Source organism: Vicia villosa, unplaced genomic scaffold (assembly GCF_029867415.1).
Source record: "Vicia villosa cultivar HV-30 ecotype Madison, WI unplaced genomic scaffold, Vvil1.0 ctg.003292F_1_1, whole genome shotgun sequence".
Lineage (NCBI taxonomy): Eukaryota > Viridiplantae > Streptophyta > Magnoliopsida > Fabales > Fabaceae > Vicia > Vicia villosa.
The window spans coordinates 100,096-118,318 of record NW_026706167.1 but is presented as its reverse complement, the minus strand read 5'-3'; the positions used below and the strand labels follow the sequence as shown (position 1 = coordinate 118,318).

The window sequence follows — 18,223 nt, the reverse complement described above, 5'->3', positions numbered from 1 at the left end:
TTAGGCCTTTTTTATATTCTAATTATTACAAATATTCTATATATTTTGTTTCTATGACTCACTCACATTCCAATTCAAAACAAAAAATTTATTTTCATCCTCATGTCATTTTATTCATAGAATGTATGAGATTTTAATAGTTATGTCATTTGGTTTAAGTTTGTAATGTATTTGGTGAGTTTGTAATGTCCAATGTTGATGAAATTAGTAAAATTTTGTTTTATGACATGAAGTTGTTTGAGTGTTTTTAATTATTTTCTTATATTCATAGATCAAGTATGATGTAGAAGCTTTGAGAAATGTTTGTCAATTAATTAATTACTGCTAGAAGAGTTTGGAAGCTAGCTTACTCATTAAGTAAAACAAAACTTACAAAAAATCAAGTGAATTAAGTAACCACCACCGCCTAATCACCACCGCCTAAAATGCTTTTGTATTAAGTTACTTAATCAGTAAGTAGATGTGCATCCAAAGCCTATAAAAGGGATGTTTTATGTAATTGTATCATTCATCAAATTATAAGAAAAAGAGTGTTAAGAAAAATCCTTCCTCTCTTAGTATTTTAGTTTATATATTTATATTTTAGTCCCATTTGATATCAAATTGGTATCAGAGCAGGTTAGGTCCTGCTAGTGTGAGTGTCAAAAATATTTTTGAGTGTGTGAGGAACAAAAGAGTTCTCATTGTGTCAAAAATTATTGTGAGTTTTTTTGAGAGATATGGCAAATTACAATGTTGTCTGGTCTGGTCCAAAACTAACCGCAGAGGTAGATTTCAGTTACTAGGAACTGTTGATGACAACACATTTAAAAGCTCACAATGTTTGGAGCTTTGTAGATCCTGGTTTACAAGAAGGGGCTGATGAAGTTGCTCGTAGAAGGGACCAGTTGGCACTTTCACAAATTCATCAAGGAATTGATTGCTCAATATTTGGAAAAATAACAAATGCCAAAACTGCTAAAGAAGCGTGGGACATATTGAAGTTGTCACATAAAGGAGTAGAGAAAGCTCAGAAGTCCAAATTACAATCGCTGCGTAGAGAATATGAAAGGTACGAAATGTCAAATTCAGAAACAGTAGAACAATATTTTTCCCGTGTTATAAATCTCGTCAACAAAATGCGAGTATATGGAGAAGATATTCCAGATAGCAAAGTGGTAGAAAAAATTCTACGTACGATGCCGATGAAGTTTGACCATGTGGTGACTACAATAATTGAGTCCCACGATACAGATACTCTGTCTGTAGCAGAATTACAGGGAAGCATTGAAAGTCATGTCAACAGAATATTAGAAAAGACCGAAAAAGTGGTAAAAGAAGAAGCTCTAAAGAGTCAGGTGAATTTCAACAACACTTATGAGTCAAGTTATATTGTAGAAGAAAGAGGTCAAAATACTTTCAACAGAGGAAGAGGAAATTATAGAGGCAGAGGCCGATGAAATTATGGAGGAAGAGGACGTGGCAACTTTAACCAATGGAGAGACAATAATTTCACTCCATCCAATCAAGGAAGAGGTGGAAATAATTTTGGATACAACAATCGTGGTCGAGGAAACAATTTCGGATTCAACAATCGTGGTAGAGGAAGAGGTAACTACAACCAAGAAAGGACGAATTATAGTTGTTATCACTGTGGAAAGTTTGGACACAAAGCAGCTGATTGCAGATACAAACATCAGGCAAATGTAGCAGAAAGTTCGTATCAAAATTCAGGTGAGTACTTTGAAAATCCACAAAATTTATTTTTGGCCAGTAATACATTTACTGAGGAAGAGGATATTTGGTATCTGGATACTGGATGTAGTAATCATATGTGTGGGAAAAAAGAATTATTTTCTTCTCTAAACGAAACGGTAAAATCTACCGTGAAGTTTGGAAACAATTCAAATATTCCGATTTTGGGAAAAGGCCGAATTGCTATCAGGTTGAAAGATGGAACTCAAAACTTTATTGGTGATGTTTTCTATGCTCCTGGTCTTCATCACAATCTCCTGAGTATGGGACAACTGTCGGAGAAAGGTTATAATATGCAGATTCACAATGGTTTTTGCACATTGATCGATAGGAATGGCAGATTCATCACAAAGGTAAGAATGACACCAAACCGCTTATCTCCTTTGAAAATTCAAATGAAAAATTTCCTTGCTTGAGTTCTATCATTCCAAATGATGATTGATTATGGCACATGAGATTCGGTCACTTTCATTTTTCTGGCTTGAATTACTTGTCGAGAAAAGAATATGTTTCTGGATTGCCTGTTGTGAATATTCCAAATGGAGTATGCGAGACTTGTCAAATTGGAAAGAAGCATAGAGATTCGTTTCCAACTGGAATGTCTTGGCGAGCAAAGAAGCTGCTAGAGATAATTCATTCAGATTTGTGCTCAGTGGAAATACCAACACCTGGTGGCTGTAAGTACTTATTACTTTTATTGATGATTTTAGTAGAAAGACTTGGGTGTATTTCTTGAAACAAAAATCAGAAGCATGTGAAGCCTTCAAGACATTCAAGGTATTTGTAGAAAAACAAAGTGGTTGTAGAATCAAAGCATTGAGAACAGACAGAGGCCAAGAATACCTCGCTGGTAGAAGTTTCTTTGAGCAACATGGAATTGAGCATCAATTAACAACAAGGTACACACCTCAACAGAACGGAGTTGCTGAAAGAAAGAATAGAACGATCATGGATATGGTGAGATGCATGTTGAAGGCTAAACAAATGCCTAAGGAATTTTGGGCAGAAGCTGTTGCTACTGCAGTTTATATTTTAAACAGGTGTCCAACAAAAAGTGTTCAACAAAAAACTCCCGAAGAAGCTTGGAGTGGAAGAAGACCTTCAATCCGACACCTTAGAGTTTTTGGATGTATTGCATATGCTCATGTACCAGATCAATTAAGAAAGAAGTTAGATGACAAAGGAGAAAGATGTATCTTTGTTGGTTATAGTTCAAACTCAAAGGCATATAAGCTTTACAATCCAGAGACAAAGAAGGTGATTATTAGTCGAGATGTGACTTTTGATGAAGGAGGAATGTGGGATTGGTCCTCAAAGTCACAAAAAGATCCAATATTAACTTCAAATAATTACGAAGAGGTGGATGAATATAATCTAACACCTGATGAGCCAGAGACATCCAACAGACAACAAACAACACCTGATGAGCCAGAAACATCCAACAGAAAACAAAGGCCGCGTAGATTACCAGCCAGACTGCAAGATTGTGTTTTGGGTAATGATAATGATCCATCTGATGAGGAGATTATCAACTTTGCTTTATTTGCAGATTGTGAGCCATTTACTTTTGAAGAAGCAGCTGATGATGAAAATTGGAGAAAAGCCATGAATGAAGAAATCAATGCAATTGAGAAGAATCAAACATGGGAGCTGACAGAGTTACCAGCAGACAAGAAAGCTATAGGAGTGAAGTGGGTGTACAAGACAAAGTACAAACCCAGTGGTGAGATTGATCGCTATAAAGCAAGGTTGGTGGCAAAAGGATACAAACAAAAACCAGCTCAAAATAGTTGGAAAATACATCAAATGGATGTTAAGTCTGCATTTCTTAATGGAAATCTGGAAGAAGAAGTATATGTTGAGCAGCCTGCAGGATATTTGGTCAAAGGAAAGGAGGATAAAGTCTATAGATTGAAGAAAGCATTATATGGTTTAAAGCAGGCGCCAAGAGCTTGGTATAACAAGATTGATTCTTATTTTGTGAAGAATGGTTTTCAGAGATGTCCTCACGAGCACACGCTATATATCAAATTCATTGATCCTGGTGATGTCCTTATTGTGTGCCTATATGTTGATGACCTGATTTTCACTGGAAATAATTCAGAGATGATTACAAAATTCAGGGAGGCTATGATTCGACATTTTGAAATGACAGATTTGGGCCTAATGTCCTATTTCCTTGGCATTGAGGTCGTCCAACAAGATGATGGAATTTTCATTTCTCAAAAGAAGTATGCAAGTGATATTCTGAAGAAGTTCAATATGAAGCATTCAAAACCAGTTCACACACCCGTTGAAGAAAAGTTGAAGTTGACAAGGGAAAATGATGGAAAGAGGGTAGACTCAACCCAATATAAAAGTTTGATTGGAAGCTTAAGATATCTGACTGCGACAAGACCAGATATAGTATATGGAGTTGGATTGCTCAGCAGATTCATGGAAGAACCATGTGTTAGCCATTTGCAAGGAGCTAAGAGGATTCTTCGATATATCAAAGGTACACTGACTGATAGAATTTTTTATGCTAGTAATAATGAAGTGGAGCTTGTTGGATACACAGATAGTGATTGGGCTGGAGATATAGAAACAAGAAAAAGCACGTCAGGGTATGCATTTCATTTGGGCACAGGTGCAATTTCATGGTCTTCGAAGAAACAACCAGTTGTTGCACTTTCTACTGCTGAAGCATAATATATTGCAGCAACCGGTTGTGCTACTCAAACAGTATGGATAAGAAGAATTTTAGAAGTGATACATCAGAAACAGAAAAGTCCTACAAAGATATATTGCGATAACAAGTCGGCAATTGCACTGAGTAAGAATCCGGTTTTTCATGGACGTTCCAAGCACATTGATATTCGGTTTCATAAGATAAGAGAGTTGATAGCAGAGAAAGAAGTGGTGATCGAGTACTGTCCCACTGAGGAACAAATTGCAGATATATTTACGAAACCTTTAAAGATTGAACTATTTTACAAGTTAAAGAAGATGCTTGGAATGATACACACTTGATTTAAGGGAGGCAATGTTGGAATTAAATCAAGTATGATGTAGAAGCTTTGAGAAAAGTTTGTCAATTAATTAATTACTGCTAGAAGAGTTTGGAAGCAAGCCTACTCATTAAGTAAAACAAAACTTACAAAAAAATCAAGTGAATTAAGTAACCACCACCGCCTAATCACCACCGCCTAAAATGCTTTTGTATTAAGTTACTTAATCAGTAAGTAGATGTGCATCCAAAGCCTATAAAAGGGATGTTTTATGTAATTGTATCATTCATCAAATTATACGAAAAAGAGTGTTAGAAAAATCCTTCCTCTCTTAGTATTTTAGTTTATATATTTATATTTTAGTCCCATTTGATATCAGTTATGTCATTTGGTTTAAGTTTGTAATGTATTTGGTGAGTTTGTAATGTCCAATGTTGATGAAATTAGTAAAATTTTGTTAAAATTATGTTTTATGACATAAAGTTGTTTGAGTGTTTTTAATTATTTTCTTATTATATTCATAGTTTATAATATAGTATAATTTTAATTTTTCTTGTTAGTGATGCATCATCTTAGATTTTTTTTTTCTAAATGTAAATATAACATCATATTTGTAATCTGTGTTAAAAAATTAAAATGTAGATTTAAACAAATAATATTTTACAAAAAATATAAACTATGAAGGGGTTATTTAAAATTTGTAAAAAAGAAAAGTAAGAATAATACTGAAATGATTAGTAAAATACCATCATTACTCAAGAATAATCTGAAAATAGTCCTGATTCTAGATGATAGACATGTCAATCCATTATTTGAGAATAATACTAAGTGCTAATAAGAAAGAAACAAAACACACAATCTAATTAGTTGAGACTGCATGCTTGGTTTGAAGCTTTACCAAAGAGTAATATGCACCCGAAGGTCCATTAGCCAACAAGGTTTTGTGAGTTCCAATCTCAACCATCTTCCCTTTTTCTAAAACAGCAATAACATCACAATTTTGTATTGTACTCAACCTATGTGCCACAACCACACTTGTCCTTCCAACCATTACCTTATCCAATGCTTCTTGCACCACTTTCTCTGACTTGTTATCTAGTGCACTTGTTGCCTCATCTAGCAGCAACACTTTTGGATTCTTTAACATAGCTCTGGCTATTGCTATCCTTTGCTTCTGACCCCCTGAAAGTTGCACCCCTTTGTCTCCACACCATGTATCATACCCATCTCTTAAACCAGCTATGAAATCATGAGCATTGGCTACTCTTGCTGCTTCTATTAACTCAGCTTCATCAACTTTCTCACATGTTGTTCCATATGCAATGTTGTCCCTTATGGTTCCATTTATCAATGTTGGCTCTTGGCTCACAAGTGCTATGTGTTTTCTTAGTGACTTTAGGTTATATGATTTTATGTTCATACCATCTATTGTCACTCTTCCTTGTAATGGATCATAGAATCTCTCTATTAGTCCTATGATCGTCGACTTTCCCGAACCACTTTGCCCTACTAATGCAGTCGATTTTCCCGCTTCAATTTTAATTGAAAAACCTTGAAATATGATCACATCAGGCCTAGCAGGGTATGCAAAATGCACATCGGAAAAATCTATCTGGCCTGTTAAAGTGTTGGGCTTAAACCTATCAGCATCGTCAGGTTCAATTTTTGTGCGCCGATCTAGAATGGCAAAGATCGAGCTCACGGTATCTGCACCTTTGGAAATATCTTTAGTCATGCTTCCAGCATCACCTATAACCCGGCCCGTACTCACCACTACCATAAAACTCTCAAACAATGCTTTCTTTGTTATCTTCCCTTCCGCCAAAAGCTTCCCGCCGTACCAATAGCCTAAGGCCCAAGAACAAGACATGAAGAATTGGGAAAACCCAAGGCCAAAACCAGCGAACCACGCTTGTCGAAAATTCTCTTGAATTGGGCCTTGTTGGGCCTCATCAAGCATTTTGAGTATTCTATCTTGAGATGAAAATGCAGTAATGGTTCTAAGATTTGAAACTGCTTCAGAAGCTAACTTACTACTTTGTTCTTGGGCCTTAATAGACTTGCTTGAAAGGCTTTTGAGTAAAACACCTTTTGTATAAAAACAAGCTATTAAAATTGGTTGACTAGCTATGGTAACAAGTGCAAGCCTCCACGAAATGATTAGACCCATAGTGTATGCTGTTGCTACTGCTGAGAAAGTTTGTACCAACAAAGACATTCTATCACCAACTAATGACCTCACCTAAAACAAAAGATCAGTCATCAATATTCATAGTAAAATTGATTAAAGAGAGAAATAAGTAATAATATAAAAAATTCACAAGAAACTTACCACATTAGCATCATTGGCAAGTCGAGAAGAAATAGCACCACTAGAATTTTCATCTTGATCAAACCACCCAACTTCAAAACTGAGTATTTTAGAAAGCATGCTCTCCCTTACACGTTTAGTCAAGTACTCTCCCATGTAAGCAAAGTTATAGTGTTGTCCAATATTAGCCACCAAAGTTATCAACGAGAAACCGAAAAACACAAGTGAATAAATCCTAGTCTTTCTTTTAATCTCCTCATGATCTGTATAAAAATACACAGATATCATTGATCCAATTGTAAATGAAAAAGTAGGTTGAATTGCACCGAACACCATTGCATTCAAACTCCCCCAAACTGCTTGCTTCCACTCTGGAGCATTCAATGCAAGTAATCTCCAAAACGAGACCGTTTTATCAGTATCGATATCGCTGTTTTTGATACTGACATTATGATTATTAGAACTGATTTTATCATCAACCAATTTGGCAGTGTCCACTACCAAGGACGCGGTTTGAGTGTTTGTCAAAGTAGCTGCATCCGTTTCCCCTGATTCAGTTTTGGTTTGTTGGAGGCGGACGAGGGAGGCGTAAAGGTTGTTATCATTTTGGAGAAGTTCGTCATGTGAGCCAATCTCGGTAACTTTTCCTCGGTGCACGACAGCAACAATGTCAGCGTTTTGTATTGTGGAGAGACGATGAGCAATGATGATGGCCGTGCAACCTGTTGTTGCATTGTCGAGTGCTTGTTGAACCAGTCGTTCGGACTCAGTATCTAATGCGCTGGTTGCTTCGTCTAAAAGAAGGATTCGTGGTTTTTTAATCATTGCTCTTGCAATTGCTATCCTTTGTTTTTGTCCACCTGATAATTGAACTCCTCTTTCTCCCACCTGTATTAATGAGACAAAAACATATAAATCAGTGGCATTCAAATAGGTTCATGCATAGCTAGATCCGTTTCAGATGGCATGAAAAACAGACTACAGCACAGAGCCTAAAATTTGACACTGGGGATCGTGTTTTTAAACAAAGTAATGCATGATAAGTGATGTAACTCACCTGAGTATTGTAACCATTAGGAAGCAACGAAATGAAATCATGAGCATTACAAATTTTAGCAGCTTCAACAATCTCTTCCTCAGTAGCATCTTCTTTACCAAACAATATATTCTCTTTAATGCTAGTTGCGAACAAGGCAGGTTCTTGACTAACCAAACCCATCATCGATCTAAGCCATTTAATCTTAAACTTATGAATAGCCACTCCATCGAGACGAATCTCTCCACCAATTGGATCATAAAACCGTTGCAACAACGATACCACTGTCGATTTCCCTGAACCACTTTCACCGACCAACGCAACTGCTTTTCCTGCTGGAATCTTGAGACAGAACTTTTTAAGGATAACGGTTTCGGGTCTTGTTGGGTATGAAAATTCTACATTGTCAAATTCCACTTCCCCAGAAACATTTTCTAATATTTCACCTTTTGTGCTGTTAGAATCGATCTTGGGAACTCTTTCTATTACTCTCTTGATTCTTTCACCAGCCGTAATTGCTTCAGAGAAATACTTCATGTTGGATAAACTTGCTCCTAATGCTCTATTTCATGTAAGATTATCAGAAACACAATTCAATAAGCATTCAGTTTTGTACGCATGATCTACTCGATAAGAAAAAGATAAGGAAGAGATATATACTTACAATCCACCGACCGTTATGCTTGCTCCAACTGCAAAAACTGTGCCTCCTTGAGCACCATGATACATAACCATTTTGCTACCATAATAGCACAAGAAAGCCCAAATGGCAAACACAAAACCATTGCTTCCAATGGCTAAACCTTTCGCTAATCCTTGTTTTAAACCCAACTCCACAGTACCTTCTAGAGCTTTAGAGAAAGCATTCATGGATTTCTGTTCCCCCACAAAAGAATAAACAGTTCTGATAGAAGATAATGTTTGTTCTGCAACTGTACCAGCTTGATTATACTCTTCTCTTATCTTTCTTGACAAACTCATCAATGTCTTGCCATAGATTAATCCAGGGATCACTAGAAGAAAACTAAATGGAAATGCTACAATTGCCAATCTCCATATCATTATAAAAGGCATTGTGTAGCTTGCTATGAATGATGAAATGTTCATCAAAAAATTTGGAACCTGCAAAAACAAATTCTATGTTAATATATGAAATAACTATAAGCATGACCGTCTTAAGTTTTTGACATCGTAACCATGCTGTAGTCTATTTTACACACGTTTAAAGACGATCCTGAATAAGAAAATGGTGACAAAAAAATATAATACCTTTTCACTGATAACATCTTGAATTAAAAGAGTGTCGTTGGAGACGCTAGTGATAATCTCGGAAGTACTTGTGACCTGCAAATCAAAGTAGGCAACATCTTGTCTAAGAACTGCTTTCAAATATCTGCATCTCATTTTTGCAGCTTGTCTTCCACTTGTTCTTGTCCAACAATAACCCTCTAAAAATACGTAAACAAAATATAAACATTAATAAATTTTAAATGAAAAGAGTAAAGGAAAGTAAAAAAAAATACAAAACTCACCAAAGAAACAAACAACAAAAGATGCACAAGCCAAATAGATCCAAGCCACTACATTCTGCATCATGAATCAAAAAAACAAAACACTCTTAGCTATTATTATTTCATGTGTGATCGAGAATGTTTAGAGAGAGAGAGAACCTTATTGATATTATGGATGAAAGTGTTTCCATCAGTGGAAGATGAAGTGCCATAATTATTCATCATACGACTACTAATAAGCAAAACCAAAGGAGTAATAATGCCTTCACCAATTGATCCAATGGTACCTAATACCATAAGGAACCAATCTTGTGTATCTGCATGCATGAAAATGGACCATATTGAACCATTCACGTTCTTGTTCCTTTCCTTTTTCTCACCCACACCACCCATTTTCTTGCACACTTTTTTCTTAGAAACAAACCACAATAAGATTTCTTAAACTCACTTGATTTTGAAGAAGGTTGTAGCATAGTTAAGAATTTATAGAAATCAGTGTAGTGGGGGCGAAATTATTTAGACTTGAATAATTTTTGGAATAATACAAATGTTAATGGATTCTATTAATTTTGTAGAAATTGAACGTAGACCATGGTTAATACTTTGTAGACTGTATGAACTGAACTCTCTGAAAATTTAACTGTGTTGAATATAGACTTGAACCTCTTTGACTTTACAATTATTGTTCTATGGAAAAAGATATTTTGACACTTGTTAAACCTACACCTTATTAGTATAGGTAAAATGTATTAGTTCTATAATTTATCTTGCGTTAATTTCTGTGCAATAAATTGTTGCTTTGTTATGGCATTCGGTGTAGCCAGGATACGGTGCTTAGGCATCACATCCTATTTTTGTAGCCATAGGTTTAAAACTAAAATATATAAGTTAATATATAAAATATATATTGAAAAATATATACTACTCTGTTATGATTTATAAGTAAAGATTCTTTCTTTAAATTTATTGAGTAATAAATGTATCTAGTCTACATAAAATCAAATACATTCATTATTTAATGAATCTAAAAAAAATTTGCTTATAAATAAGGCCGGAGATAATATATGCATAAGTATCACAATTTTTATATTGAGGCGTTTAAAATTTAACATTACTATAAAAAGATTTTGTGGAATATACAGGAAAAATAATAATAAGTGTTTATAATTAAAGATAAATAGTCCACAAATAAATTTTATTTATTTATTTATAAATAAAGCTCTTTATTTGAAAATGAAAAGACAAAGAAACAAATAAAGAGCACGAGGACATGTATCCAGTAGATCAAAATTAACAAAAACGGAGATAGATAAATTAAAACGAACTATAAAATTACTAGGGTTAAAACCTATTTTCACCTCCGCTATATGAGCTTAGTTTGAAAAATCCTCCTGCAAAAAAAAAAAGTTGCAAGAATGGCCTCAACAAATTTCAAAAGTTTCATTTTGCCCCTTTATTAGGCCACATCATCAAAAAGTCTGATGTGACAGTGTTTTTTTTAACTTTTTAATGAATTGAATTTCCACATCATATATTCAGCAAATGTAATGACATTTAGGGATGTCAATTGCATCTGTTAATGGGGATCCCTGTGGGGAATATCTGTGTGGAGATCCGAAGTTGGGGATTTTTTTCCCCGTGGGGATGGGGATGGAGGGAAAAGTTCCCCCGATAACACTTTGGGGCGGGGATTGGGAAAGTATCCTCCGTCCCCGTGGATTCTCCGACTCCGAAGATATATGTTAATTTATATATTTTATATATTATATGATTATATAATTTTACAATGTATTAGAAAATGAAGAGTCATTAGAAGTTATAGATCTGTCACACATAATCAACCACTTGCGCTGGACGACATCGGTATTGTGGTAGTAAATTAGTGGAAGCACGGTAGCAAGAAGTTATGTTACTATTTATTTATTTTTACATAAAAAATATTAGCAACATCAAGTTCTTTTGCTTTTTTTATTTATTATTGATGCAAGATGTATTTTGATTTTTTTAATAAAATAAATATGCAAATATATGCGTTTTAAAAAATACGGGAAAAAAACAAAATACTAGTGTCATAGTTTTGATCAAAAAGTGTAGAAATTTTCTTAAAATTCGATCTCCGTGGATATCCGTGGGGATCTGTGGGGATGGGGATGGAGGGAAATATACCCCCGTGGCGGGGATTGGGGATGGGGATGGGGACTAAATTTAGGGGCGGGGCGGGGAGTGGAGAAGCATCCTCCGAACAATATCTGCCCCGTTGACATCCCTAATGACATTAATACCCTTAGTTTCTATATCCACAAAAACCCATATGTTCTTCATTTCAACAAAACTCCATCCTCTATCCCTAACTCCCCACTGGGAAGCTTGATCCTAAGCAACTGAATCTCATTAAAATTCTTCAAATCTTGAGTAGGTGAGTGATGTGTAACACCACTGTAACACCCCAATTCTACCCAGGCATATAGGTACAAATATCAGAGTTTAAAAATTAAATTCATAAAAACAATTAGGGCGTTACACTTAAGTAACCACATAACCAAACATAACATACTCGCAAAAGATGCGTAACACAATTAATCAAAGAGGAAAGATTCCCATGAACACCTGAATGTATTCACACTTATATAAATGCATCGGTAAACAAAATATCCACAACATTCTTCCAAAATACATCGCATGAGAAGGTATCCAAAATACATAATACGAATGCATCTAAAGGATCAAATATACATCAAAAGGATCCTATAAGCATTATCTACAAAATAAGTGTTCGATCCCCCCTAGGTGTTACGTATCACGAGCGGACGACACCAAAACGGACGACTACGAAGAGAGCACCTACACTTGCGGATCACCTGCACATTACCCACGAGTAGGTAACATTAAGGCAGAAGGGTGAGAATATAATTCATAATGAAAGCATGATCAATATAGTAATGCCCACAAATATCATTAAGAATCATATAACAAGATAATCCAATAAGTCAACCACAGTCAATATATAAGTAATGCGGTACACGAATGATAACATAAATTATAAAGACTGACGATGATGAATGAGACTCGACTATGCGTATGCATGTGGTACCAAATCTGGAGTAAAACTCCTCCTTGTCATTATGACAAATACACCTTGCCGAGCATTATGCTGGGACTTCTTTCCCTCAGGAAAATACACCTTTGTCGAGCAGTAAGCTACGACTAAATGTCATCGAGCATTTAGCCCCCACTGATGACCTCTTGCCACTCGGGCAAATACACCTTTTTACCGAGCATTAAGCCCCCACTGGTAATAATTGCCAATTCAGGCCACCTGTTAATAGCATTCCGCCATTAACGTAATGAAATGTCATGCTGTGCATACAAACGACTCAATTACATAACAACAACAACAACAATATAACTCAGTCACATATCTACATCACACCGGTTATATTATTCCACACGGATACATCATCAAAATTGCCACTCAGGCGTTCATATTCACATAGCACACATATACCGTCAAAACATACTTGATTAGCAAATATCATTTCACAAAAATACATTTATGAAAAATTCATTCAACCACCAACACACTCCTCCTTATAATAAAGCATACTCAAGGGTTCTCATAATACTTCGAACGACGCGTAGAAACGACCTACGGTTCAAAAGATACAACAAAACGAAGTTTGGAAAACAAAATTTCGCACAGTCCGCTTGAGCTCCGCTCAGCGGACCCAGACAGGGAATCATCAAACAAAAATTACAGAACCTCCGCTCAGCGGACCTTCACAGAGATTTTTCTGCAAAAGGACCTCCACTCAGCGGACCCCCTCCGCTCAGCGGACCTGCGTAAACCTAGAAAAATCAGTTCTGCTACAGACCTGCAAAACCCCATCCAATCCTCTCAAAACCTCAAATAAGCTTCCCTACACATCCTACACAACCCATACATGCCATATATTCACTCTATCAATCATTGATCCATGGCTCACTCACTAAATGTCAATAACCTAACAATTTCTTCATGAGCAAGAAAACATGGAGAAATGAAAAACAAACATGATCCATGGGAATATCTATCATCATAGTACACATACACACCACAAAATCAAGTTTATAACTTCAAAGCTCACAAAACACCCAATTTACCATTGTTGATCAAGCTTAGAAAAGAGCAAGAACAAGAACAAAACACACAAAACTATAAGAACCATACAATCAAGATAAACTAGATTCATCCCCCTTACCTTGGTTAGATTCTTGGCTCTAGCTTGGTTTGGATTCCTACACTTCTCTTCTTCTCTTTGTTTTTCTCTTCTTTCTCTTCTCTTCACAAGCTCTCTTTCTTTCTTTCCCAAAATATCTCAAAATATCTCTTTTTCTCTCTATATCTCTTTCTATATCTCTACTTATCATTATCACCCTCTTAACTCTCATTAATTCTAATTTTGGCCCAAATGTTACTAAACATTAATTCTAACCAATTAACACCCAAAACATAATAATTACACACATGGAAAGTAATAAGTAAAATATTAACATAATTAATATTTACCGACTGACTCGACTCAAAAACGGTAAAATTAGGGAAATGTAGCAAACATCACAATTAATCAGAAAAACACATTTATGGGCGTTACAACCACCATCTCCATCATCCTCACTACCGATTGCAAGTGGTGAAGACGACGAAGACGAATTCCCCGAATTCAAAGACGAACCTCTCTTAGGACCCAAAAACTGACCGATAGTTTGAATCGGTTTAACAATCCCACCAAAAACCAACCTCAGAAGATTCTAGAACGGACCACGAGATTTATCAGACGAAGCAGAAGCAGAATTCGAATCATCATCTGAAATAACACAATCAACTCTCACAACAACGTTCTCAACTTGAGGGTGAAGTGTGGTGAAACTTTTCTCTAGAACTTTTCTGTGGAGTAGGGTTGAGCACATTATGTAGAAAGAAGAAGATTCAATAAGCATGTAATGGGTTAGGGCACAAGAACATATGGGTTTTTGTGGATATGACTGAAGGATAGAAAAACACTTAGAAAGGGGGGGTTTGAATAAGTGTAGTCGTAAAAACTTGAACAATAAAAACAAATTGCACAGTTATTTTTATCCTGGTTCGTTGTTAACTAAACTACTCCAGTCCACCCCCACGGAGTGATTTACCTCACCTGAGGATTTAATCCACTAATCGCAACAGATTACAATGGTTTTCCACTTAGCCCACGACTAAGTCTTCTAGAGTATCCTGATCACAACCTGATCACTCTAGGAACAAATGCTTAGACACAAGCTAAGACTTTCTTAGAGTATCCTGACCACCACGTGATCACTCTAATTACAACTGCTTAGACACAAGCTAAGACTTCCTAGAGTATCCTGATCAACACTTGATCACTCTAGTTACTTACAAATCAATGTAATCAAATAAGAGTTTTACAATGCTTCTGAAAAGCTATAATCACAACAGTGATATTTCTCTTAACGTTTAAGCTTAATCTCACTAATATATTATAACAGCAATGTAGTGAGCTTTGATGAAGATGAAGTTTCTGAGCTTTGATTTGAACAGCGTTTCAGCAAGTTAATATTCACAGAAATCGTCAAGAAATTTGGTAACCTTGCTTCTCATCAGAACTTCATATTTATAGGCACTTTGAGAAGATGACTGTTGGGAGCATTTAATGCTTTGCGTATTCCGTACAGCATTGCATTTAATGTTTCACGCTTTTGTCAACTACCTCGAGCCTTGTTCACGCTGTGTCTACTGACGTTGCCTTTAATAGCTTCCAACGTTCCTTTTGTCAGTCAGCGTAGCCTGCCACCTGTACTTTCTTCTGATCTGATGTTTGTGTATATAATATTTGAATATCATCAGAGTCAAACAGCTTGGTGCATAGCATCTTCTTGTCTTCTGACCTTGAAGTGCTTCTGAGCGTGATACCATGAGAACTTCAGTGCTTCTGCTTCTGATCTCAAGTTCTTCTGATGCTTCCATAGACCCATGTTCTGATTCTGCCTTGACCATCTTCTGATGTCTTGCCAGACCATGTTCTGATGTTGCATGCTGAACCTTCTGAGACAAAGCTTCTGAGCGCTGATTTGTGCATACTCTTTATATATATTTCCTGAAAGGGAAATTGCAATGTATTAGAGTACTACATTATCTCACACAAAATTCATATCCTTGTTATCATCAAAACTAAGAATATTGATCAGAACAAATCTTGTTCTAACAATCTCCCCCTGTTTGATGATGACAAAAACATATACAAATGATATGAATTTGCGATCAGAAAGAGCAGATGGCTAAAGACAAATTACACAGCTATAGCATAAGCATGTGAATATGTCTCCCCCTGAGATTAACAATCTCCCCCTGAGATGAATAATCTCCCCCTGAAATTAATACTAGAAGAATTTTATAAATAAAAGACTTCCCTGATTATTTCGGTAGAGACATTCACAGTGCTTGATCTTCAGAACATTCATGACTTCTGATTTCTGCTTCCATAGGACAGCTTCAGAACATTGAATTTCTTTAGATCCTCAGAACATTCACAGCTTCTGATTCCTGCTTCCATCGGACAACTTCAGAACTTGAATTTCTTTAATCTTCAGAACATTCACAGCTTCTGATTCTTGCTTCCATTGGGACAACTTCAGAGCTTGAATTTCTTTAGATCCTCAGAACATTCCCAGCTTCTGATTCTTTCTTCCATTGGGACAGCTTCAGAGCTTGAATTTCTTCTTACATCACTTCATGCTAGATTGTATCAGAACATTGTTGAATGTACCAGAGCATCATCAGAGCATCTCTACATCCTGAAATGCTACAGAACAAAACTAAACGACAAAAGTCAGCATGAATGAATCAGAACATAAAATATGTTTCAGAACACATAATATGTATCAGAGCCATATAAGCCATATAGAATGTATCAAAACAAATAGACATTCATAATCATATCATATTCTATCATCAGAATATCTGAACATTCTTCCTTCTTGCTTCTGATTCTGAAGCTTCATAGCACTCAGCTTGCTTCAAGAATCCAAGAACTTGATTCATCTTGTTGCTTCTTATGTTGATCTTGAATCTTCGATTCCTGCAACAACACAACTTAAAGTGTAGAACTTTGCAAGTTCTGTTAGTAAAGCAACTGATTAAATCAAATCATTCATCACATATTTCTCCCCCTTTTTGTCATATAATCAAAAACATAAAAGATTCAGATAAAAACAAAAAGAAACACACGGAAGAAAAAGATGATTTTCATTGAAGTTCAAACAGACAAGTACAGAAGTACACGAAGAGAAGGAAGACAAGATGCACAAAACAGATGCAGCAAAAACAAAAACAAAACAACAAAGACTCAATATAAGACGACCCTAGCCTTGACAAGATCTTGGCCAGCATCTCTTGAACCCCATTGTTATGCTCATTCTGCTTCTCTATGAAAGCTCTAAACTCAGCATTGACTGAGCTTTGCTCATCCTGGTTCTTCTGAAGAACTTCCAGAGTCCTTGCAAGACGGGAAGGTTCATCAGAAGAAGCTTCACAGCTTCTATCCATAGGGATGGCATTCTGATCCGTGGCTTCCATAGTCAGATCATTTACAGGATTTTCCTCAACAGGAATTGATTCAGCAACATGATTTTCTACATCTGCTTCTTGCATAGAAGCATCTTCATATACTGCAGCTGGAATCTCAGAATCTCCATTCTCAAGTGCCTGAAGAATGGCAGCTAGATTCCTGGGGGCAGAAGGACCTTCAACTTCTGGTGGGTCAACAACTTCTGGAATGACCAAGCTTGGGTCTTCCTTAGAAGGGGTTTCCCTCATAAAGTCAAAGAGGGTCTTGAAATCCCCGAGCAGAACTGGATATTGAGGTCTCCAGACCACAATTTCCCTGCAAGGATTAGCTTCCAATGCAGCAGCCAGTCTTGCTTCTTCCAATTCATCCACAAACTGCTTCTCCTCAGCAGCAACACAATTTCTGAGAGGATGGTAGTATATACCATTATCACCCTCCAGAAGGTAACCAGGGTAACCAGGGGCAGCAGCCACTAGTCTTTTCTGTACTCCCATTGCTTCTACTTGAAACTCCTTGCGAAATCTTTTCCAGAGATTTCTTGTAGAAACATCATCCAGACCATTTAGAAAGGCATCCTTTAGAAGGTCTAGACTGCTAATCACCTCATGTCTGAAAAGTTCCAGGAAGGTATAGGGTTCAGGTTCAGGCGGATTGAAGGTGAATTTGTAGTCAGGGTAGAGGAGACAGTAGGGTTTGGATTTTCTGGTAGGTAAGGGATGGGATATAGAAGGTGGAGGTGCGGTGGATGAGGAAGAAGGGATACCTGAGAGAATGATTGATGAGGATGGAATATCAGAAAGGATAGGTTGAGAAAAGGATGGAGTATTTGTAAGGGGAATTGGTGAGAAAGATTTATCAGAAGGAGTTGGGGGAAGAATACTTAGAGGTGTGGGGTTTAGAATGGGAGAGGAGAAAGATGATGGAGAAGGATTTGGTAAAGTGAAGTTTACTTTTGGTTCAGATGGAGGTGATTGGAGAGATGGTTTAGGGACAGAAGGAGGTGGAGTAAAAACCTGCCTGGAGATTTGTACAGAAGAAGA

The 18,223-nt window shown here is 36.4% G+C and overlaps 3 protein-coding genes across 3 annotated transcripts; 2 read left to right on the top strand and 1 right to left on the bottom strand.

The window, feature by feature from the left end:
- Positions 1–794: 794 nt before the first annotated feature.
- LOC131640750 (uncharacterized) lies at positions 795–1,439 on the top strand. The gene has a single exon (XM_058911139.1). The coding sequence runs from the start codon at positions 795–797 to the stop codon at positions 1,437–1,439; it is 645 nt and encodes a 214-aa protein (XP_058767122.1).
- Positions 1,440–1,443: 4 nt separating this feature from the next.
- LOC131640748 (uncharacterized) lies at positions 1,444–2,150 on the top strand. The gene is made up of 2 exons (XM_058911138.1): positions 1,444–1,679; positions 1,754–2,150. The coding sequence occupies exons 1-2, from the start codon at positions 1,444–1,446 to the stop codon at positions 2,148–2,150; spliced, it is 633 nt and encodes a 210-aa protein (XP_058767121.1).
- A 3,357-nt stretch (positions 2,151–5,507) lies between these two features.
- Positions 5,508–9,975, bottom strand: LOC131640746 (ABC transporter B family member 15-like). Its single transcript, XM_058911136.1, has 7 exons — positions 9,742–9,975; positions 9,604–9,658; positions 9,341–9,519; positions 8,736–9,193; positions 8,093–8,633; positions 7,057–7,923; positions 5,508–6,966 (listed from the first exon to the last, which is right to left on the bottom strand). Exons 1-7 carry the CDS (start codon positions 9,973–9,975, stop codon positions 5,584–5,586), a joined length of 3,717 nt encoding a protein of 1,238 aa, XP_058767119.1. The 3' UTR covers positions 5,508–5,583.
- Positions 9,976–18,223: the final 8,248 nt, after the last annotated feature.

Excerpts from the sequence above, each read along its gene's own strand:
- LOC131640746 (XM_058911136.1), bottom strand. The coding sequence starts at position 9,975 with ATGGGTGGTGTGGGTGAGAAAAAGGAAAGGAACAAGAACGTGAATGGT. Across the intron at positions 9,659-9,741 it reads TCATCCATAATATCAATAAG|AATGTAGTGGCTTGGATCTA; the intron begins GTTCTCTCTCTC and ends TTCATGATGCAG. Across the intron at positions 9,194-9,340 it reads AAGATGTTATCAGTGAAAAG|GTTCCAAATTTTTTGATGAA; the intron begins GTATTATATTTT and ends TTGTTTTTGCAG.
- LOC131640750 (XM_058911139.1), top strand. The coding sequence starts at position 795 with ATGACAACACATTTAAAAGCTCACAATGTTTGGAGCTTTGTAGATCCT.
- LOC131640748 (XM_058911138.1), top strand. The coding sequence starts at position 1,444 with ATGGAGGAAGAGGACGTGGCAACTTTAACCAATGGAGAGACAATAATT. Across the intron at positions 1,680-1,753 it reads ATTGCAGATACAAACATCAG|TAATACATTTACTGAGGAAG; the intron begins GCAAATGTAGCA and ends ATTTTTGGCCAG.